Here is a 25,373-nt window from a genome sequence, read left to right on the forward strand (position 1 = left end):
CGTTGAAATCTTTTTGGGAGCCACAAAAGTTTTCGATCAAGCATATATTTATGTTTTCCCTTCATCCATGTCTTTGTGACCTTATAAATAAGTTGGATGACAAATAAACATTATAATGAGCCCTTGGAAGTTTTTAATGCAGTTCGTGTGGTGCTGTACAGCTGAGATTTGAATTTGCCTTGGTTTTGTACTCATGCCCTAAAACGAGCTGGCAAAATGGATGGACTGTGTAGATAAAACACATACATCATGGTGGGGCCCACAAAGCTTTGACACCAGCAAGCTGGCTAGTGTTGTCAGATGTGGGGCCCAACGTCTGTGTCACATCCACTCCTTCCATCAGTTGCATAAGAAAAGGATGCAGCCGTGTGATATCTACTCCATCCATCAATTGTGCACGCCAATGTTGAGTTGGGGTATCAATGGGCCGTGCTCGGTCTTGGGCCTGTAAAATCAGAATTGTAAGTAAGGCTGGCCCAACGGCCGGGCCCAAAGCAGTTTAAAATCCGGGCCGAGACCCACCCCAGGATCAACCCGTTGACAGCCCTAATGTTAACTGGGTAACAGCTTTGTGGGTGCTACCCTTACCTTAGGGTCCACCTTGATCATATGTTGTATATCCACGTCGTCCGTCAGTTTTTACAGGCCATTTTAGGACAATTTCTAAAAAATTAAGCATATACAAATCTCAAGTGGATCACCCCACAAGAGACAGTAATGATTGATCACTCACCATTAAAAACTTCATAAGGCGCATGTAATATTTTTACTTTAAACAACTCACATCCAAAGCAGCAGGGTCAAAACCTAGGTTTGCAAGTTATTCATACCTTTCATCTGTTTTAACACCTCACTTTAGGCATAAACCCAGATCAGAGTGATCTATAGCTCAAGTGGCAGACTGGGTGAAAGATACCTAGTTTCAGAGGTCTTCATATCAATTCCCTAACCCAAGATTGGAGTAGATCCATAGCTCAAGTGGTAGACTGGGTGAAAGATACCTAGTTTCAGAGGTCTTTGTATCAATTCCCTAGTAGGGGTGGAGTGTGAACTGCCAGTGGGTGTACTAACAAGCTTTTAAATTTAAAAAAAAAATAAAATCCAATTCTCAAGTAGACCACACCATGGGAAACAATAGTGATTGATCATCCACCTTCCTATGGCCTAAATTGACTACGTATTTAATTGGTCATCCAACTTGTTAATTAGGTCATATAGACACGTATGAAGGGAAAAAAACAAATATCAGCTTGATCCCAAACTTTTGTGGCCCACAAGAACTTTTTAGCATTTGATCACAACTGTTTTCTACAGTGCGGTCTACCTGATAATTGGATCTAATCTATTTTTGGGCTCATACTTTCACACGGTGGATCACCGCGGTTTCCTAATCAGTGTAGTCCACTTGATAATTGGATCTAATTTATTATTGGGTTCATACTTTCAAGTGGTATGGCAAGGATGAACAACGTGGATATCCAATACATGCATCGAGGTGGGTCCCACCGTTGGGGCTGCACTGTGTTCGGTGGAAGTGGATTGGCTGGTGTACCACACACCAGCCAAACAGCTGCTGTAGGTACGTGTCGTGCCAAGACGAGCACTGACGCTCCTCGAGCTCCGTGTTGTACGAACGGTTCAAAGGAGATCAAAGTTACATGGGCCCCATAGTGATGTATTTATTATATCTACAGCGTTTATCTATTTTTAGAGATCATTTTAGAGAATTATCTAAAAAATGAATAATACCCAAAGATCATCCAGACCACACCAACAATAGCAGCAGAGATAATGATATTCACCATTAAAAAATTCGTAGGGCCCACCATAACGTTTATTTTCCATCCAATATGTTCATAAGGTCAAAAGACTTGAATGAAGAGATAAAACAAATTTCATATTATCCAAAACTTCTGTGACCCCAAAAGGGATTTCAATGGTAGACGTTCAATTGCCCACTGCTTTTTGCTGGTCCACTTGCTAGTTAGAATTGTCTCTTTTTTTTTTTTTATGTGTTAAGCCTTAAGACGAGCTCGCCAAATGTACCGAAGGTTTGATATAACACATACCTAATGATTAGACCCACAAAACTTGTTGACATCAATACACCAGCTATGTAGCTGGTATGAGGTACACCAGCCAATCCGCTTCCGTGTTCGGTGAGGCCGGGCTCAGCTAATTCGCTTTTGTTCAATGTCACTTCTTTGTGTGGTGTGGTCCACGTGAGGTTTGGATTTGTCTCATTTTTGGGCTCATGTCCTAAGATGATCTTGCAAAATAAATGGACGGTGCAAATATAACACATACATCATAGTGGGTCCACAGAACTTTGCCACGTCAGCGCACCACCGAGGTTGGTGGTGCGTGGCATATCACGCAATCCGCTTCTCGCAAGAAATCGCTTTTAAAATTCGATTCCATGGAGAGTGATCCTATGCAACTTGGACCATCCATCCAATCCAGCAGACTCATGATGGCCAACATACGGAGGCCCACTGATCCAGTGATCCCAACCGTTTGATCAAGGACCAATAACATGCTCAATCGATAAAACTGCCGGTCTATCAAGTGAACCCTACATTGGATTTCTTAGAAAGGGGACAGCTAAAATAAGACATAAGCCCATTGTCAGATGGTTCGAATAATCCTGTCCGTGCGATTCTTTTACACAGGTCCAGGAAGGTTGGACAGATTACATAGGCGGTCCAGATCAATTAATAGATTATAGGGGTGCACAGGTTCGGTTCGGCCAGGTTATGGGGTGAAACCAGAACCGAACTATTCCACGGATCCATGAAAAACAGAACCGAACCGGAACCGGACAGTAAAAAATAGGTTCGTTCCTATTCCGTTGCCCGGTTCCGGGCTTTTTATAAACCAGTCCATTTACATTGTTATTATAATTGGACCCAATTGCATAGTTTGTTTTTTTATAATCTGGTCCAATTGCACAGTTCTTGAGAGACAGAGAGAGGCCACCAAAGCGGGAGAGAATAGAGAAAGATTAATATATTTTTTTAATTTTTATGTTAAACAAAATTTAAAATTTAAAAATTTGGAGAGAATAGAGAAAGATTAATATATTTTTTTAATTTTTATGTTAAACAAAATTTTAAATTTAAAAATTTATCAACTGAGCGGTCAGGTTTCAGGTTCGGATCCAAGGTATGATTCTACGATCAGGTTCAATTCTACAAAACCTAAAACTGAGAACTAAACCGAACTAATGCACTTCAGAACCGGACCAAACCGAGCAGTTTGGGAAATTTCAGTTCTTTTATTTTTTTATTTACACGCACAGACACCCTGCACACTCACGCCACAGTGGGATTTCACCACCTATGGATACTCCAACCCTTGACCGGGTGTTAAAACTCTGAAGAGTCTACCACCCCAGCGAGAGTAAGGATCCGAGTTTACATAGGTTGAGTGTATTCCCAATATGACTAGTTCGCTTCGTAATAAAAAACAACCCGTTAGGATCAATCGTCACCCTTGATTGGTCTCGTGCATGTGGCCCAAGCAATGTTCACGAGGTCAGCTGTTTCTTTTTTACTTGTGGGTGGGCCCCACTCGTGGGGCCGGCCAATCCACTATGAAAATGATATTGTGGAAACACCCACAATTAGAAGTTCGTTGTTGGTGAATGTCACTCCCGTTCCAATAAACCGTGAAGTCGCATAAAAAGGACAGGCAATATACAATGCTCCGCACGGAGGTTGTACCGTTCCAACTTTTCAGTTTGTGAAAAGGGAGTCCATAGGGCGAATCCAAACCGTTGATATCATGGGCCACACCATGGATGGTCCATGCACAAAAATCCCCAACATTAAACGGTCCAACTTGTATAATATTTTGCTTCCTCTTCTTTGAATTTGGACCATTGTTGCATTCTCTCCCAACCGTCTATATTTTGACCAACTATCAACCAGTTATGGCCCAGACCATCAATGGAATTCATGTGTTGTCTGGATATCTTCAGTTTATACAAGCATAGGGGAGTTTGATCAATCGAACAAGCTGCTCGATTGATCGAGTGAATAGATTGGTCTCTAGACAATCTTGAACATGTTCAATTGATTGACCTTGGAGGTTTGAGCGACTGAGAAAATTTAGAATGTTCATGTTAACTAGTTGGACACTTTTGAGCATGTTCGATTCATCGAACTTGGTAGGCTTGATCGATCGCTGCTTAGATTGACGGAGCTCGCCATTTTGTGTAATTATACAGATTTGTTTTCTATTCCAAGTGTAACACTATATATATGGGTATAATGCGGGATTATGGTGAAAACAATGAGGGCTAAATCGATTCTAAAGTTTAGAAGGGAGAAAACAAGGGTTTTCATATCTGTAAATGATTTCATCTTTTGTATTTTCATTTTCACAATGGATTTGCTTATCGCTTTTTGGCTCTTTTTTTTTTTTTTTTGGTTACAAGGGCTTTTCATGTAAAATTGTGTGTTCCTATGCATACTTTGTTTGTGTTTGTTTCTGATTCAAATTTAGGATTTACTTGCACAGTTCCCCAACATAATGGACAAAAGCTTGTAGGATCTACACCGTCAATATACATGGATCTACACGGTCAATATATGCAGCCTCTATAAACAAAATCAAGATGTATGGCCTCTTTTAGCAGCTTGCATATCAATTATTGGAGTAGAAAGGGATATGATCCACTCTTCTGATTAACATTTGGGATATTCAAGTAGACCCGATCAATTACCTGGGCCACAAGATCTAAGCAAATTGGATGGTCTAGGATTGGGATTGCCCAACAACAAAGATAAATAGGCCCATATTAGATGGGCCACCAACAATGGGTCTCAAGTCTATTTGGATCGTAAATTACTTAAGATAAGTTACTTATGCCACAAGCAACTTATCTTAGTTTTTACTTATTAAAAAGATTAGTATGTTTGGTATGCAACATACCAACTTCTCCTCTCTTTCATCTCTCCTATGCCTCTCTTCAATAACTTATGAAAAGCAGAAAAGTTAAAGAAATTAACTGAAGTGATTAAGTACTTTTAAGTAAAAAAGTAACTTATAACTATCCATAAACAAAACTTACTTATCTGAAATAAGTTACTTATCTACTGTTGTAAATAGAATAAGTTATAACTTATTTGGTGGTATCCAAACGGGCCCTTAATCATAAATTCATACTTGCCAAGTAAAAAATTGTAGAATAGGGTTGAAGTGCGTAAGAGAAGTTGTATTTATTAAGTATATGCAGATACTACTATCTGCATATCCCATCTTTTATTGAAGTTCCTTTCAAGGCAACATAGGTCGTGCTGCTGTATGATTCAAAACCATCCAAGATTTTCAAACTTAGTTTCTAGAATCCAAACATATACAACGAACTATCACACTATACACATACATGATCAACCATTATTGTGGTAATGAAACACTCTCAAACTGTGATTAAACGAAGAAAGCATAAGAAAATAAATACATAGCGAAGAAGGGAAAGACTCATAATTTCTACTTTTCTTTCAATTCATGTTTGGGAATTTCTAACCTCCGAAGCACCCGAGGATCTTCTTCGGCACATGTCCAGTTGCACGGTACTTCGCAGCCGTCTCCTCGGCCTTGAGAATCTCCTCACCGCGCATGGCTTCGACCATGGCCCGCTTCTCTTCAGCTTCCTTGTGAATTATTGCTGCCTTATTTTTCATCTTCTCCCCATACTCAGCCTTCTTCTTTTCCAACTTCTCCTGTTTATTAAATAGGTAGGCCAAGCTAAATAACTGTTCTGTTTTCATTAGGAAAATAACTAACAAGATTCTCCACCTTGAGCGATTGTTTTGTTCTCTCCATAGATTTGGCGGGCATCTATGGAGAGAACGGGACCGTTGATTTGGTGCGTCATCTAGTGGATGGACCATAGCTCAAAAAGGAATGCATTTGGGTGGAACATCCTGGCTAACAGATGAGTGCATCCTTTGCACACTAGAGTTGGACATTTATTCTGTTTCCTTCTATTTCTTTTAGCTCTGCAGATGTTAGCCATCCATTTAAAGACATTAATGAAGATAGTCTGATCAGCATAACTTTTGGGCTATGGACTTTGTGGTCCACCAGATTAAGGGGCCCCACCAGGCATGTGCCACATGCATACTGGAGATGGAAGACAATAAAGAAAAGATTAAAATGATTGCTGAAGTTGAGCATGCTTTCTATCATTGGTGATATGGTTCTGGATAATCTCTCTAAACATCTTGTATCACAAACAACCAGTTGAATTGCGAATGAACGCGCATCCAAACACAAAAAGAAGCCGGATTCAATTGAAACATTTCAATGTGTGGGGCCCACTGTGATGTTTTAATGACATCCAATTCCTCCATCATGTGTGGCCCCTCCTACTCTCCTTGGATTGAAAAACTAGGGTTGATCCAAAACTTAGGCGAGCGAGCTATCCCGCATGCTTCGTACCATGTGAAATTATGCCTAAAAAGTGTGTTTTGGCCCACCTGAATTTTGGAATGCCCTGATTTTTTGGGCCTCTTCTAAATGGATTAGATGTCGTTCGTAAAACACAGTAGCCCGCATATATTTTTGAAGGTTTTTAATGGTGGACATCCCCATCTCAACTGGTCCCTGTGATGCGGTCCACCTGAGTTTTGGATCGGCTGGATTTTGGGCATCAAGGAGAATAGGAAGGGCCACACATGGTAAGGGATTGGATGTCATAATAACTTCATGGTTGACCCACACATTAATTTGTACATTAAGCTTATTCTAGAAACATCTGCATTGGATCTGGCCAAACACAAAAAAGTCTTTTCCCAACTAATTGGGGTCGGCTACATGAATCCACTTTCACTATTTTGCTGATGAAGGGTCACAACTTAGCTAGACCATAGGTCATCAGGTCTTTTCTTGCTATCTCCGCCCACTTCTTTTCAGGCCTTCCCTTGCCTTTTAAGAGCCTTCAACTTGTACTAACTCATTTCTAACTAGTGCGGTTCTTGTTCTCCATTTCACATGATCAAATCAAGTCTACTTACCCTGATCTTAATAACTATTGGTGCTACTCCTAATCAGTTGTTAGACGTCAATCATTCAATGCCCGTGTATTTCGTACACCTGTACTATATCCAGACCTTCTATGTATTGGGACATATCATGGACGGCACACATCTCAAAAATCACATTGATTGAATATGATCTGGCCTCCGATTGGAGGACTCTTGAGGGTAGCATATGGGCAATCAAGAAAAATTCCAACCAAGGGTCAAGATCAACAGGCAAAAGTCCTTTAGCTGACAGCTAGTATCACTCATCTGGTGTATTTTCAGGAACATGGCCCGTCCGCATTGGGTCAAAATAAACGAATGGCCCGGATCTTGTACAAGTGCCCTTCGAGTAAGGAGATTGAAGGCTTGATTAACTTACTTTGCTATGAGCGTTTAGCATTGGATCATTCCTCTACATCTAATGCAAAAGCATAACTTTCTTACCTCCATCTTTTTCAGCTGAGCTTCCACAGAAGCCTTCTTTGTGTTCTCCCACGATCCGATTGCCGACAGCTTCTTCTGGGCCCTGTTTAAAAGAGTTAGCATGTTCAATACCCCGGCATTGTGGAATGATTAAATCACTTCAACTCAATAAACAAAAACACAAACAGGAAAAGCTGGAGAAAAAACTAGAATCCGAACGTTACTGTAGTAACCTGGGACTGACCGTTGCAATTGAATTAGGTTTTATCAACATCATGTAAATGCAATTTTCCAACATTTTCAAATTCATCAGCTTATGGTTTGTGGTACCACACCCACATGAATGGCCTAAAGCTCGATCCGAATGTGGAGGAAATGTTGATATTTGAGTGGACTGTCATAGGTCTTAAAAATTATTCAGCTACTCCTACAGCAGATAAATATAAAACATAAGCAACTTAAAAAATGTGTAATAGGAAATGTCCATTTTGATTTTGAACTCGATGATGCATGATGCTGTAGCCTAGGAGTTGGTTCCATGAAAGCCCAGGAGTGGGCCCCACAAGCTGTTTGATCAGAGATTAGGGGCCCTACAATAACAATCCAATACAGAGTTGAGTAATTGGTCAATCTTTTTTGTATTAAAAAATCTTATGTGGTCAGACATTTCAATCAATTGATCAACTTTTCAAGTATGAGTTCACTTCTTCTGAGTTTTAAAGGATCCACATTGATTCAATTCAGCCCACAATCCGTTCAATCACAGATCTAGGCTGCACAATCACTTCCTGAAAATGAGTCGAATTACAGGTGGAGCTTTTCGAATTTAAAAAGCTCATTATATAGTCCAATTCTTCAAGCTTTTTGGGTATTAAGTAGGCATTTTTCATTCTTAAAAAGAACCGGGTTTAGCCAACTCAGCGGATTTTCAAGATTTTGATTATGCTTTTTAAACACCGCTATTTGATCAAAGGTGTGAAAATTTCCCCAAACCAAAAGAGACTAATCAGAACCAACTCTTACTTGTTCTCAGCTTTAGTCTTTTCGCTCTCTTCCCATGCTTTTATTAAACAGCTCCGCTTCTCATTTTCAACTTGGGCAAGAGCAACATCTGAGTAAAAAGAAATGAGAAATTTCAACAGGTGGGTATTTAAATACTTACAAGGTTGAATGGACACCTAAAAAAATTAGGACATTCCAAAGCTCAGGTGGGCCACAACACATGATTTTAGTAGTTCCATGCATGATTTTACATGGTGTGGGCCACCCAAGTTTTGGATCAGCCTGATTTTTGGCCTCCAAAGAGAACATGAGGGGAAAAACATGATGGATAGAGTGGACATCATGCACACATAATGGCAGGCCCCACATACATGATTGTAGAATAAGCTTACTCTACAATTATTGTGGGGAAACCGGCCTCCAACACTCGATCCAATAATTACCTCTGTCCTTGGACTTGCTTGAGGTTTTCTGTGCTACAGAAGAATCTGGAGCCTCTGCCAACAAAGAGAGAAGAATTCAAAAGATCACTCAAAATCTCGCTATCCAATTATAAAAGTATAAAAAGGTGCATCTATCAAACATGGTGGGAGTAGATACCAATTCCCATAAATGAATATAAAAAATACATTTTAAAGCTGACTAGATAATCCAAAAGCTACATGGGATTGAGATGCTATTGTTGGTGGTTGATTTACCATTCGGTTGGAGCCCTTCTCATCCATATGCAGGCATGCGTGCCAATATGGAACATGTGTGCTTGATGAGATCTTTGCATTAGGTTGACTACATTGTTTCGATATTCTGGCCTAAAATTCACACCATTTCACACCTCAGGTGGCCCACAACATACAAAAAAAAAAGAAGAAGAAGAAGAAAAAAAGAGCAACTAAACTGTCAGTTTACTTTGTACATTGTGGCCCACCTGAGTGAAACTGCCTGACCTTTTAGGCAAAAGATCTACTAAGCATTCTTTCCAACCATATGGAGAGCAGGGATCCATATTGGCATGTGTAATGATTCATGAAATCACATTGCAGATCACATCAAGACACGTCTAAAAGAGGACAGCAATCACCTACAGCACCTGTTTCACGCAGTGCATAAAACAACCATGCTCTGTGGGGCCCACCATCTTGTGTATGTAAAATCACTCCATCTATCGGGTAAGAACCATTATTTGAATTGTGCATACAGAAAATAAGCCCAAATTAAAAACTCATATAGACCACGCTAATGGGAACAACATCAAATTGCTCCCAAAACTGCTAAGTTCATATGTTGTGGTCCACCCACATTTAGTATCAGGCTGATTTTTGTATCTTCTCTTCATCCTAGTGAATCACACTTGATTAACAGATTTGATGAAAGATACGCAACATGGTGGCCCAACACATAAACCCATGGTTAGCATCTTATCCAGATTGTTCCATGTGGCTTGGTCCATCCTAGTTGTGGGTCTAGCTGATTTTTGGTCTTAGCGCCTAGCATTGAGTATAAAACCTGATAGACAGAGTGGATTTTACACATACAACATGGTCAACCCTACTGACTTGGGTTTTTTATGCATATATAGCCCTGTAAAAGACATTATCTTTACAACAAAGATTTCCAAACTGAAGAAAAAATTATAGTGTTGGTAACATATATCGATAGGGCGAATGTTTTATCCATCACTTATCCTTTTTTTCTTCTTATATGTTTTTCCATCATTCGTAAACCAGGAATCAAGCTTGGCTTTGTTGATCAATGAGTCAAGACTCGGATGAGTTGACCAGGTAACTCAGACGAGTCAATTCTAATGCTGATATGCCATATGTACTGTTTGAATCATGGATACTCTAGGAGACATACCTTTACTACATTGACCTTCTCCCTAAAACTAAGGATACATCAAGTGGGCACTACTATGGAGTTCCCATAACTTGATCCTAACTATCTAATCAGTGGCCTAAAAATTAACACTGAAAAGGAACAAGAGAAACAATTCACATTCACAGGAGAAAATGTACATTGATTGAGATACCAGAATCATTTAATAATTTAGATTTTTAAGCCACAAGAATCTAAATGCCAATGGTTGACCTGACAAACAATTTAGATCCAAGGCTATGAGTACAATTTTAATTAGTGCAAGAAAAAGTTATGAGCTTATAAAAAAGGAGAAAATGATTTTTAAAAGGAGGAGAAATTAAAATATAGTGACTTGGAAATAAATAGGTATAAAATCCGATTAAGTATATTAAATAGATATAGAATTGAAAGTAAAAATAAGATGTCAATACTATTAAAAAACGAAAGAAAACACATTCATTTACCCTGTGAATTGGTTTTGCTTTTAGCTTCATCTTTTTTTTTCTCGCACAAATTGACTTAGGTTGAGTTGTTACGACTCGGTGGTAGACGGAGTCTATATTTCAACATTGAGATCATGGGATCGAGTGCCGATGTAGTGTGGGTGTTGAAAAATAAAAAACAAAGAGTTTTCACGATCAGCAAGTCAAAGCAAGACTTGCATGAGCTATGTTTTCAGCCTGTCGCAGTCAATTTGGCCGACTTCCTACTGAACTCAGCAAGTTTTGAGGACCCAGTATTCCCACTTTTTATAAAACATGATATTATAATCTAATGTTATATTTGAAAATTGTGGAAAGAATGGGTAACAATGCCAGTGGGTTGTAATTATAATAATATTATTTTTGAGGAGGAAGTCTGCAAATAACTTCGGGCCTATTAAGTTAATTTAAAATCTAATCCTTCCAATAGTTTAGCCCTACAACAAGAATCTCCTAATTCAAATATCAGCTCTATATAATCATCACGTGGGCCACACCATAGAAACCAATTTATAGCAATTGAGAAATAGAAAAAATCAAATTTGGTCCATTGGATGATCGATATTAGTTGATCCACGTCGTAAATATAACAGTCCAACCCTTCCGGAGATGAGAGGTTTGCAAGTCTAACGGGTTGGACCATAAGTTTTGGTCCACCCAGTAAATTACTTCCAACCTATCATGTTGGTGTAAAATCTAAACCTTCCAATATGTTGGCCCCACCATGAGAATGGATTTGGGTAACATTCAGCCCCACCTACACATTAGGTGAGTCAAAACATACAAAACAATTTTTAGCCATTGATAAATAACAACGTACAGGTATGGCTCACAAGCTAAATGGATGTAGCTGATTTTTTAATAAGGTAATTAAAATAATTATCCAAACCTATTGGACGGGTTGGATGTTGTATATACATGAATGGTTGGAGACTATTGTCTGGTTGTACATTATCGTCCAACTCGTTGGACTTTATACCTTCTCTTTACTGATAGACGATGGTAAGTGGCCCCCTTAATATGCAATTATAACGAGCCTTGCCAAGCGCACACGCGTGTGGAAAAAAGCTCATGTACACGCGACGTACGTGCCAGAATGGAATTGTATATCCGAAATCCAGTCCATCTATCAGAAAGGCGACAATATATTGATGCTTTGACCCATGAATCAGATTGATCCAACGGTCTGATGGACCACAGTTTTCAAAACAAACGTACGGCTCTGAAAAGCTGGACGAAGTTTTCTGATCATTCAAAATTTTTCCATAAATGGGGCTCGCATGCTAAGTGGACCAGATTTCCAACATGCATAAGGCCAGACCAACCTCATGGATGGATTGGATCTCGCACGTATGTGCCATGCTGGCACATGTGTGGAGCTTTATCGCAAACGGTTATTGGTTAGCAAAGCTCCAATATGACATTTATTTTAGCGACAGTGGGTTCCACGATCGGCGTAAGTCGAGTAAATGTCTGCCTTGTGTTCAATTTCTAAAGTGCCTGCGTATCAAGCATCACAGCCTGTCGGAGTATCAAATAGAAAGCCATATAGAATCCGAATGAACTCGCTCGCGTGAGAATTACAGGGTGCTTCTCGGTACACGTACCAACATGGTGCACGTGTGAAAGATCAAGGCAATTCATTACATGGAATGATCAATTTCTCATCTATCCATACGTTTTTTCCTTTTCAGCCTGATTTTTCGGCCATGCAAATTTGCCCGGCTAAAGCCTAGGATCCTACCCACGTGTGCCATGTCAGCACGTGCGCTGCGAAGCCGATCTTCCATCTCACGCGAGCGAGTCGAAGAAAAAGAAGCCAATAAGAGAGGAGAGGGATTTTAGATTTTACTCTCGACGATAGCAAGAGCTTTGGAATCATCGACGGTATTCTTCTTCTCTTCGGCAGAAAGTGATGGAATGACGGTTTTATCCTCGGTGACGACGTGCTCCTTCGAAGTTGGCGACGCCTCTGGAAGGGCATTTTCGACTTCTGCCTTCTTCTTCGACTCTTCTTCTCCCATCTCCAATCTCAGATATCAAAACGGAAAAAAACAGCCTCTCCAAGCGTTACCAAATTAACTCAGAGAGAGAAATAGCCCCTGAAAATAGGCGAAATTACAGGATTGCCACGAGAGAGATGAGAGAAAGCAGAGCAGAGAAGGATGGAGGCTGGTAATTGTATAAAAGGAGAGAGAGAGAGAGAGAGAGAGAGAGAGAGAGAGATCTAGCTGTTAATAAGGTGGGCCACCTTTAATAATTGAACACGACATGCAGAAGTGTAAAGGGCCATGTGCGAGGTATGCGAAGCGCACTTTCTCTTTTGGCAATCGATCTCGTACATGACAGGTTGTCACGCGTGTGAAGTATCCTCCTTCCTACACGGGTAGAGAGCGTGTCTGCAAAGTAGAAAAAAAATGATACTCTGGCTGACTGTGATGCTTCATATACACGCACTTAGAGTTATATATTATCTTTCCGTGTAAAGCTCAATTAAACTGTCCAAATCGTAAGTCTTACTTCAGATGGATCATATATAAAATATTACATTGAGATAATGTTTAAAATTTCTGATGAGTTGATATAAAATGGACGGTTGAAGTGAGATAGTCTAACGTCGGAAGTCCAGAAGCAAATGTGTGTTATTAAATGGTCCAGATAATCTGAATTTTTTAAGTTATGAGGGAGATATTTTTGGGTCCCATAATTTGGACGGTTTACTTTAAGTTAAAAGCACAACACTTTAATAATTTAGAGTGTGTGCGTATGAAGCGTCATACTCAGCCGGAGTATCAACTAAGGGTATGTTTCTCTTGTCCCTTCATTTCATTCGTAGAAATATGGCCTGTTTCATGGTCGGATGAGATTGATTCTTGAGATAAAAGCCTTGCACCGTGGGGTCCATCTTTGGGCAGGCTCGAATCTTCCACGTACGTTGCATGTCGCTACATGTGCGAGTGAAATTAGAATTATTGCCTGTTCGATAATTACGGTTGCTCGTGTATTCACCACCATTCATCACGTGGGCCACAACGCGTAGATTACGCGTTCCGGAAAATCAGGCCGACCACCTCATCTGTCGGCCGCAAAAGTGGGTAGAATGAAACCGGTCAGGGGACGTGGATTTCCTTCGAAAGCCTTTCGCTGGAAGTTCCTGCGCTGGGATGCAAGGTGGGTTCCACCGTTATGTTTAGAGAAATCCAACCCGTTCATCCATTTTTTAAACTCATTTTAGGAAATGAGAACAAAAATGATGAGTATCCAAAACTCAAATGAGCCATACAAGATGAAACAGTAGGGAGAGGAATTCCTACCGTTGAAACCTTCCTAGGCTCCGCCTTGATGTTTATACGCCATCCCAACCGTTTATAAGGTCATTTTCACTGGGATGAAGTGAACACATCAAAAACTTAGACCTATACAAAACTTTTGTGGCCATACAAATATTTCAACGGTAGTCACTAAATTACCACTGTTTTCTCTCGTGTGGCCTATTTGAGTTTTTTATCACCTTATTTTTTGTTATATGCCCTAAAAGAACTAAAAAAACGGATGGACGGATTGGATTTCTCATAAACATCACAGTGGACCCCACCCAGTATCCTTGGGCAGAAACTTCCTACCAAAGGCTGCAACAAATCCACGTCAGGCGTTTCTAAACCATACATTTTCTCTTGCAGATGATTGGCCCACGAGATGTGCGGACCAGCTTGCATTTGGCCTGAGGGGTCCCACTTAGGAGAAACTCCAATCTCGCCGCCAGCAAGTGTACTTAGCATGGTTCGTCTATTGTGGCCCACAGGCCACAATAAAATCTAGTTCGGGGAGGCGGTTTGGCCAGTGACGCTGCCACACTAGCCAGGTGGTGCTCTGTGGGTCCACCATGAAATATGTGTTTTATCCACACACTCCATCCATTTTTTCATACCATTTTAGGGCTTGATTCCAAAAATGAGAAAGATCCAAATCTCAGTGGGACCACAATATAAGAAAACAGTAGTTATTGAATATCCACAATTAAAATCCTCCTGGGCCCACTGTAATTTTTATTTGACATCCGACCTGTTGATTACGTAATACAGATATGGATGAACGAAAAAACCAAATATCAGCTTCATCCAAAACTCCCGTACCCTCCAAAAAGTTTTTAATGGTTAGCTTCAAATCAAAAATGTTTCCTGTAATGTGGTACACTTAAAATTTGAATCTAACTCATTTGTAGCCTCATCCCGTAAAATGATACAGAAAAATGGATGGACGGCGAGGATGAAATGTATACACAACGTGGGCGCCCACATAGCACCAACCACTATCCATTTGCTAGTGGTAGGGTCACTGGCCAATCCGCGTCCCCAGTTCGGGGGCTTCGGCCATCACGTGGGCCACACTTGTACGGAAAACAACCTCATTTTCTTGCATTGAAACATATATGTCGGTAGACTCGGGACACAAGCAAGCTTGTACCAACGGCTCCCATCTGCCCTTTAATGGTGGGTGTAATCATCACCCTTACCGACTGTAATTAAAAAGCTAAAATGCTGTCATTTTGTATTAGGATGTTTGTTGGACATCTACACGGTCCAAGAAATAAATGTAAAATAATTAGATGTTGCGATTATCGAACGCGGATTGCGTCCTACCCCTGGGAACGGCAGGAGCTCTGAGTGGCCACCATGATGTATGAGTTTTATCGACACCGTCCATCCATTTCTCCTTTGTATTTTATACAACATGAAAAAAATCTAGGAATATTTAAGTATCAAGTGGACCACACCGCAGGAAGCAGTGGTAATAATGATGCTTACCGTTGAAACTTTCCTAGGGCCTACAGTGATGTTTATTTGCTATTCAAATTATTCATAAAGGTATATAGACATGCATGAATGGAAAACATAAATATCAGCCCAATCTAAAACTTCTGTGGTCCCTTAGAAGTTTTCAATGGTAAGAGTTTAATCCCTGTTGTGTGGTCCACCTGTGTCTGGGATCTACATCAGTTTTGAGCTTATGTTCTGAAATGATATTGAAAAATGTATGAACGGTGTGGACAAAACCCGTACATCAAGGTGGGCACTCGGTGCTCCTGCCCGTTCCGAGCTGGAGACGGGCGAGATAGGACGGAATCCGCATTCGTGAATATCTAAGCTGGTGTTGGGGGTATTACCTACCTACAGTGGTCCGCTATTTCGAGGGCGCGGCTTTGGTGGACCCCCGGATCCACCGACGTGGGTGAATCCCTGACTGTGGGGCCCACCATAAAGTGTGTGCCTTACACCCTCGCCATTCATACACTCTGACAGCTCATTTAATGGCATGATACCAAAAACAAAGCTTATCCAAATCTCAGGTGGACCACACCACGAGAAACAGTGGTGATTGAATATCCACCGTTTAAAACTTCTTAGAAGCCACAGGAATGTTTTATTGGCCATCACCACTGTTTTCTGTGGTGTGTTGTATCTGAGATTTGGATCAACTTCATTTTTTGGGATCCTGCCCTAAAATGGCTGTCAAAACGGATGTACGGTGTAGATGTAAAGAACATTCATCACGGTGGGCCCTACAGTCAGGGATCCACCCAAGCCGTTCCCTATTTGGATGGTTTGTCTTTAGTTACGCTTTGCCACGTGTTCAATTGCAATATGCATGCACATGAACCATCACACTCTGCCCGGAGCATCATTTATAGCCCCTCATTTTTAGGTAAAGCAGGAGATATCCAAAGTACACGTGGCAGGCGGAAGTAACAATCGGGTCCACCCATATAATCTCAACTACCATGTATGACTTATATCTCAAAAACCACACTTCTTAGGAAATTCTATCCATCTGATCTCTCGTCATCAAAGAGTAATGGTCATATATTTAGTGGGGTAAATCGTAAAAAATCAATGGATATGATTGCATAATAAGGTTTATTTTATAAAGATGGTCCATCCATACTAGGACACAGTAGATGGATGGATCAGATTGATACATCACCCTGCCACATGTACGGTGGAGAGATGGATCTACCATATCATGTCCAAAAGAAAAGAACAGCACGTAGTTATTTTATATACTCTGGCAGTGTACGTCAGGTGATACACAGGCACTCAGCGATTTTACACGCGGCATACATTATCTCAATCTGCACCGATTAAATTTTTGGATGACAATACATGGCTGAGTCATTTTTTCAAATCTGATTGTTGCGCAATCCTGGCCTCTGATTCGTGGACACTTGTTTTTGGAACAGGACAATTGGATATTTTCGTTTCTGACCGTCCGATAAGTATCCACCAATCGGATAGTCAGATAATTCAATAGGCTTAGTTTTTTGGTTTATGGTACATCTAGAAAAGCATCCATTATTTGGACAGTTTAATTTTAATTATTTTTATGCCACGTAGCAAGTTCTACGCGCCCGTGTATCATCCATAAGAGTTTGCTGGAGTACCAAAGACTTTTTTTTTTTCTCGCAAATTTGGATGATAGAAGAGCTGGCACGTTCATGTGATTGTGGGGCCCACGGTTGATGGACTCATTCATGAAGGTACGTGGACTCTCTTGTGGTTTAGGTTCCACAGAGCTGATGGAAGTGAATTCTGTCGGTAACTACATCTTGGCCGTTGGTGCTCGGAAACACCTGCCACTGATGATTGCTCAGACGATCCGGACCACTTGATCGATTCCTTTGAATCAGGATCGTTGATGTTTCCTTACTTGGCCAATGTTTAGGAAATTGCATCGGCCAACCAGGCAACCGAAGCAATTTTTGGGAAATGGAATGTTCATGGTGGGGCCCACATGATAAAATTGTCCAGACCATGATCATCTTACGTGGTGGGCCAAATGAAGGCCACGTGGATAGTTTTATGGATGGGCGTGATATAGTACTTTTGGCTGGAGGATTGCTACAATACAGCCCAAGCTATTGCTATTTTTAAGTGGGGACTGTAGTAGCCGGATCTGGGGTCATGATGTGCTAATCCAAACCGTTTATGTGATGGGCCTCATCTTGGATGGGGATTCTCATAAAAAAGAGAGTGAAACTCTGAGATTGGACTATTTCATGGGGACGTCTTCTTTAACCGTTGTTTGTTGGCCATCCATGGGATCTTCCATTCTTAATGATTTTTTTTATATCGCCCAACCACGATGAGGCCCGTCATATGAATGGTTCGGATCATTGCATCATGACCATATGGGTCCAACATCCAAGCCATCCATCAGATGGGTCCACCGGTTTAGATATTCGCTCCAAAAAGCTAGTCCACTCATCAGTGTGGCCCACGATATTAGGAACAGGTGCACGGTTTAGAAAGACTCGGGCCATGTTCGTACAAGTGGGGAAATTGGACTCGTTCTTTGATCCAAACCGTTGATATTGTGGACCTCACTCTAGATGGCCCATCACCAAATTCCCGCAGGTTGGAAGAATTATAACCCACTTCAATAGCTTGGTCAAAAATCGGCGGTGAAGATTTTTGGTGAAATATTCTACGGCCAGGATCTTCGAATCGGGGAGATTTTTGGTGCATCAGCCATACATGTCGAGGCCCACCATACCAACGGTTTTGGATCATTGAAACATTGGCCAGACATGTACAAATTGAAAACGTACCGTTCAACCTTTCGACCCGAGCGTTGTAAAGGGCCACTTTACGGGGAGATCGAGAGTAACTTTTAAGTGGGCCCCACATTACATTCTGAAGGATAAAAAGTTGGGAGCGGATTAGGTGAGACCCCCGACTGACCCAAGACGGTGCGGCCCTTATCGTGGGGCCCACCTTGACGTATCTATTCTGTATCCACACCGTCCATCTGTTTCTCCATGTCATTTTAACAAGTTATTCAATAAATGAAGCAGATCCAATTATCAGTATCAGGTAGACGATACCATAGGAAACAGTGGTGATTGACCATTAATGGGCCATGAAGGTTTTGGATCAAGCTGATATTTGTTTTTAGCCTTCATCCAGGCTTATATGACCTTATCAACAGATTGGATGGCAAATAAACACCACAGAAACATTAGTTCTCTCTAAGAAATTTTGAAGGGTAGGAAGTTCAATCACCACTGTTTCCTATGGTATGGTGCACCTGATAATTGGATCTGCTGAAATTTTTCGGATAATCCTACAACATGATCTGGAAAAACGGATGGACGGGCTCGATACATAATAGATCAATCAAGATGGGCCCCACGGTAAGGGCCGTACCGTCTCAGGTGCATCCGGTCTCACCTAATCCGCTCCCTAAAAAGTAAGGGATTTCTGTGGGTCTGAACTCCAAATGCAATTATCGCTCTAGCTGTTGCTCTCACTGCTTTGGCTTCTTTACGTAAAGCTCAATTATGGAGGAATTTCGTCATCACCTCCGTAGAGGTGCAACAACGGTATGAAGAACCGTCCATATGGTGGGCCCCACATCTTGGGCAACGTCCTGGATCACATTTGGCGGGCAAATGTCTAGATTGGATGGCTAGGATCAATCGATGGATGTGATGCGCATGAACTATCCATGTCGTAGCATCCATCTTTCCTAACAGCCTCTCACTTTTTTAGGACATCCGAGCCTTTTAAACGGTGGGCCCCGCTTTGAAGATCACCTGGCACAGAAAAACAGGCTGATCCATTCGTCAGGCAGGCTACACCAATGAAATCAAACGATGGCGGATGGTCCGACGCACTGTACTGGTGTGTCAGTGTGTACCCCACTGATTTGATGGTTATGATTGTCCAGGCAGTGGATAGAGCGGATTAAGTGTTACTCAGGTAACACCTTAGTGGATGTTACCCATATATACCGTGGGGCCCACCTTGATGATGTGTTGTATATCCACGCCATCCATCAGTTTCTCCAGCCCATTTTAGTACGTGGTACCATAAATTAGTCAGATCCAAATCTCAGGTGGACCACACAACAGATGTGTTGTAGATCCAAATCCTTTGTGCAACACACCTACTTCTCATTAACATTCCAACGGATGAAAAAAAAAAGAAGTAAGAGCAAGTGTATAATAATCTAGCAACAAACAAACAAAAAATCCAAATTGGTTTTTCTAGAGATAAATAAAATAAAGTTTAGTTATTTGATTCACCTGGCCGAATTTCTGGATAGGACAGATGTCCAACACATGTGACACTTTGACCAGATCCAGACCTGAGCATCTAGACCCAATCCACCATGGCTCACTAACAGATTTAGCTGCGGCCCAGGATCCAGCCATGAAGGAGTCTGACCAAGAGATCTTCCAACCTTCTAACTATCTCTAATGATGAGAAGGTTGTAATGCTGGTATTGTCTAATCGCTGGACATTAGACCATGTAATCCTAACTTAAACGGATTGGATGCCATATACACATAAAATGTTGAACGTTGTCTTAGTCGTTGGACAGTAAAGCATAGGTAAGATGACAATAAACATCATGGTAAGCGGTATGAAGGTTTTAACAATGGGCGATTGTCCCAACTGCTTTATGCGGTGTGGTCTGATTGAGAGTTGATCTACCTCATTTTTGGGTTCATACTTTAAAATAATATGAAAAAAATAGATGAATGGTGTGAATATAACACACATCATAGTGCGCTTGCAGAATTTGCAACGTCAACACAATACAGCCTGGGTGTTGAGTGCTATATATCGGGGTGTTCCGTCACTTGAGAAATAGAGGGATATCAAATGATGCAAGCTTCGGGGATAGGGAGAGCATTAAAGGGGAGGAGAAGTGTGTAAAATGAAAAGTGAAAGGAAGAGGAGTACTGTTTACTTGCAAAATGGGATGATTAAAGAAGCCGTACATATAATATATTTAAGTGATGCACTATATATTTTGAAAATCTGATCCGTTAATTATGTAGGTCCACTATAAGCATGTAGAGAAAAAAATATTATTTTTTTGTGATCAATAATATGATATCATATACAAGAAAAATGAACCGTTAGAAATCTATTTCAAAAGTCCAGATTTAAGTTACATGTATACCTTTATTGATGATGATCATTTACTAATTTTTAGTAAATAAAATTTCGTTAGTAAGCCTTATTTGATGAACAGGTTAGATTTATACAGATAGATGGACAGAGTTGGTAAAGTATATAAATCACGGTAGGGTCCACAAAGTTTACTCACTACGTAATCCGGTTCCAAGGGCGGCACCGGATTGGATGAGTTACTCCAGGGCCGCACCTAATACGCTCCAAAAATTTCGACACTTTCATTTTAAAAAAGTTAAAGGAGACCGTTCGTGTTCAAATGATCTAAGGTTTGAAATATTTTAATCTAAGACACCTTTTTTCCAATATACCAATCCAAGGTGCGTCCCAGCAAATAAACGGTTTGGATTGTTGAAAAATAGCCCCAGATCTAAAGCCCGGCCATATCTTTATTGCAGTACGTCCAGCTCTATTCAAGCGCACCTCAATTGCAGTTTCCCCATCGGTCATGGCCAGGTTATGGCTAGTTGCTTGTGGACGAACTACTGTCCCAAGTATGCAAGATCATCTGGTGGGCCTTAGATTCCTGTCCTAATGCGGTTTTGAAAAACTAATGAACGGAGTAGATTTGTCACTGGCATCTCTGTGGGCCCCACACAACTTCTGGCTATTGGAACTTCTTTTGCCCCGGGCAATGTAAACGGGCCGTGTCGTGCTGGGCTGGCCTGAATAGTTTGGGTCTGACGGTGGCTCGTGATGTGTCATGCCGTGTTGGATAACGTGTGGTGTTGTGTAGTGCCATGTCATTTTTTTTGAAAAGTGGGGCCCGGCAACGTAACGGGTTGCATTTATAAATTCCATTCAAAATAAAGGCAAATACACTGATATACTAAAAATTTATGCTTTATTTAATATTCCGATCAAACCTTAATATTAAGGTCACAAAATTCATCATTGGTTGAGTAGATTTCAATTAGGTTGGCATCCACTCACCTATGATGATTTATATATAAAAAATTTACTTGATAATAATATATATTTTTTAATTTCAAAAAAAAAAAAACCCTACAACGAAGAAGAAAATATATCATATAATGCTGAATTAAATAAACTGCTAAGCTTTTACTTTATTGGTTTTATTTCCAAGAGCATCTTTGCCGATCAAGCTTTGCTCTCTACTATCCGCTTTAAACAAATTCCTCAAGCATACACAACACTTTACCATCTCTGCCAATAATATGTTTTCGTAGTCATCCAACACATAATTACCTATGCTGAACCCCAATTCGAATACAATTATAGAAACCAAAATTATTAGTAGATCTCTAGCTATGATGGAAAGAACATGAATCTAGCTTCATGTCCCTTCCACTAGGCCAAAACATAGAAATGGGTGGCTTCATCTAGAGTAAAAAAAATGATTGTTCATTTTCAAGATAAATAGTTAATTTAGAAGATAAACTACTAGATGATTTACATATTCTTCTATTAAGAATAAACCAAAATTCATCGGATCCACTTAATGACGGGGTAGGGGTAGAACTTGTTCTCATCCTAGCACCAAATTGGTTCTGATATTTTTCAAAAAGTTTATCTAATGTTGTCCTAATAATGGATGTATGGATTCAACTATCAGTATTCAAATATCTGCTACATTACTAAAAAAAAACTTCTAAATCGTATAGTTTTATATCCAACCTTATTATTAAAGATGAACTCAATCTCTACATTTTTCTAGAAATTAGACCAAACCTTATTTGAATATATTTTGCCTAAACTCTCTAGGAGACCCTTTTAATAGAATCCTCCAGTTGTTATAACTTCGCATTAGTTATAAGAGATTCCACCTAACCTCCCATCACCTTAGTTATCGAAAGGAGTATCGCATGCAAGGTGTTTGATCCTAGAGTTGAAGTATTGACAACTAGGGTTGTACACGAGTCAAGCTCGCTCGACTTGGCTCGATTCAGCTTGGATTGACTTGGCTAGAAAGGCCGACTCAAGGCGAGTCAAGCTTGTTTACTAAAACTCGAGTTGACTTCAAGCCAAGTTCGACCATAATGTATTTCAACTCGACTCGACTCAAACTTGACTCAACTTGAAGCTCGAACTCGACTCGGCTCAAGTAATATATTTTAATAATATATATTATATATATTATATTAATATTAAATATATATAATATATATATATATATATATATATATATATATATATATATATATATATATATATATATATATATATATATATATATAAAAGTTGATGGGTAACACATCTCCCACACACATATACATTATCATGTTTATAAATTAGTTGCTTAATTACCATAACTTTTGTAATATATATTAGACCATCTATTGGCTTGGAAGCCTTAGAGTTAATTACCTTGCTTAGTTTAATTTACATATTATTTTAAGTAAATAATTGTATTTAAAAGGCAACAATTATATTTGGTCATAATCACCCCTTATAAGATATAGTCATCATTTCTTAGCTTTGCCAAGCTTCCGCATATAGTCAATGGGCCTTTTACGCGCAATTTCATATAGTATTAGGGCCTGTTTGTTAATATTGAAAAAAGTTACTTAATGAGGAATCCAAAAAACCCTCAGTGTTAAACATTGTTTGTTAACGATAAACTTAGAAAGTGCTCTGTGATTTTGCACTGATTTTTTTCGATGTTGGAGGTCTGGCTTAATGGTGAATATGGAATGCGCTTCGTGAATTCTTTTATAAAAAAAAATTTTCCTTCTAAAATTACCCTAATGCTAGTTGTACGAAGATTTTCTCTCTCAAGGATAGATTTCATAATACACAATCTAACTTTTAATGTGTGAAACTTTTGTAACGTCCTGAATTTTCACTGTTTTGGATTTCCAAAAAATCCTTAAATTTTTTTATTTTTTTATTGTAATTAACTTATAATATCACTTACTGACCATTAGCACTTAATGTTAGTTTATACACGGGTGGTACCAGTAAAGAACCGTACAAGTCCGATTAATCAACCGTAGGAAGCCAACGAATTCGCCCAATCACTTGAATTAGCCCCATGACTTACTCACATAGGACCCAAATCTAATCGACCAATCACTAAATAATCAAGATAATTATAACTAAATTAAAGATCTAACCGAAGCCGAGTCGGATAAGGCCTGGATCTTGACTAATAGACCAAATCAACCCCGTTACTCTTTTAGCCTAAAACTGACGGTTTAGAGTAATCATGACCAAATCTCCACTTTCACTAGTTATAAATAGGCCACACTATGAACATAGTTAATCCAAATTTTAATCATTGCCTATAAGAAATCTCAATACCGAATTCATTCTAGAAATGCCCCGATTTTCCTAACAAGCTCTAGACCGCTTGTTGGTGGGCCACTAGTTCCAAAACTATAGAATAATGTCCGTCTTACTGGGCTCAACGTCCATCGTGGGAATTAAGATAGTACGCAGAGCTGCGCAACTTGGGCCAAAGGCCGAGTGCTTGAAATGCACAAATACCCTAAGCTGAAGCCTGAAACTTAAGTGAAATAGACTTTCCGCTCTTTCGCGGAGTTCCCGGGGTTACTTATATCCAGTTTTCATTAATATGCGATTAATCCAGTCTAAATGCGCATTCTGGAACTTCCTGGAACATGAAGCACAACCACACAAGTCTACTGAAATAGAAGAAAATCAATTATACTTATATATACATACCTAAAAGAATACAAACGGGCGCACAAGGTGACGCCCAACAAATTCACAAAAAGAATAATATGTCAAAAAAGAATAAAGCTGAGCCCTCTGCGCGGCGATCCAACGTGCCATCTACAGGTCCGATGAGGACCCGTTCATCAGCTGGAAGAAGAGAACCGGTCCTCCTCCTCAAGGCTCGCATCGTCAGGCTCCACGAAGTCTAAATCACCTGCATCTATGAACGGGTCTGGTTGGTGTTTTAAAACACCGTCCCAGAGTGGGAGTGAGTGATCAACTCAGTGGGTGCTATTAGCCTTAAGTCGCAACAAGCATCAATTATAATAAGAATTTAATGAAAAGCAATCAATCATAAACATCTATCTAGTCTTGTTAATGTGCATGGATGCAGGATGATATGATGTATGCCCTCACCACAACGCTCCCTCGTGCGACAACATCTAACGATCGCCAATGCCAACACTCCCTCAGTGCGACCTCGACTGCCGAGTCGCCAACCTAGCTAATGTCATGCAATGATGATGTTAACCGGGTTCTTAGTTAAGTCCATTCATCCAGCAGATTTGAGAATCTGATACACCCCACGTATCAAATGCCCTGAACTAGTTGCGAGGCCAAGACCCCCCAATGTGTGAGGCCGAGACCCCGCGATCCTTGACCCCGTCGGGTTTCCCCCATCCCCGACTTCAAGCACATGGGGGTGCTGAATGTGGGGTCGCTCGCGGTCACTACGGGGAGGCGCGTCACCCCAGCGTAGGCCGACAGCTCGGACATAGTGTCCCATTCCACCATGCCCGGCTCACGAGACTGTGGATCAATATTCCATCCGGTATCGATAGGCTACAATGGTGGTAGGGTGTTCCAGTTTCCATACATATGTGAGCAAACAAGGTTAACAACCAGGTGGGTCAGCCAGTGAACTAAACCGCACGAGCCCAGGCAAGTATGTG

The 25,373-nt window shown here is 40.4% G+C and overlaps 1 protein-coding gene across 1 annotated transcript; it reads right to left on the bottom strand.

Moving 5' to 3' along the window:
- Positions 1–5,311: 5,311 nt before the first annotated feature.
- LOC131230808 (remorin-like) lies at positions 5,312–12,997 on the bottom strand. Its single transcript, XM_058226799.1, has 5 exons — positions 12,648–12,997; positions 8,903–8,956; positions 8,481–8,568; positions 7,479–7,560; positions 5,312–5,729 (listed from the first exon to the last, which is right to left on the bottom strand). Exons 1-5 carry the CDS (start codon positions 12,817–12,819, stop codon positions 5,529–5,531), a joined length of 597 nt encoding a protein of 198 aa, XP_058082782.1. The 5' UTR covers positions 12,820–12,997; the 3' UTR covers positions 5,312–5,528.
- Positions 12,998–25,373: the final 12,376 nt, after the last annotated feature.

The sequence above is a fragment of the Magnolia sinica genome, chromosome 17 (genome assembly GCF_029962835.1).
Source record: "Magnolia sinica isolate HGM2019 chromosome 17, MsV1, whole genome shotgun sequence".
NCBI lineage: Eukaryota > Viridiplantae > Streptophyta > Magnoliopsida > Magnoliales > Magnoliaceae > Magnolia > Magnolia sinica.

Coding starts and splice junctions, on each gene's coding strand:
- LOC131230808 (XM_058226799.1), bottom strand. CDS start 12,819: ATGGGAGAAGAAGAGTCGAAGAAGAAGGCAGAAGTCGAAAATGCCCTT. Junction 8,569..8,902: donor AAGCAAGTCCAAGGACAGAG/GTAATTATTGGA, acceptor CTTTTTACTCAG/ATGTTGCTCTTGCCCAAGTT. Junction 5,730..7,478: donor CTCAGCTGAAAAAGATGGAG/GTAAGAAAGTTA, acceptor TTTAATAAACAG/GAGAAGTTGGAAAAGAAGAA.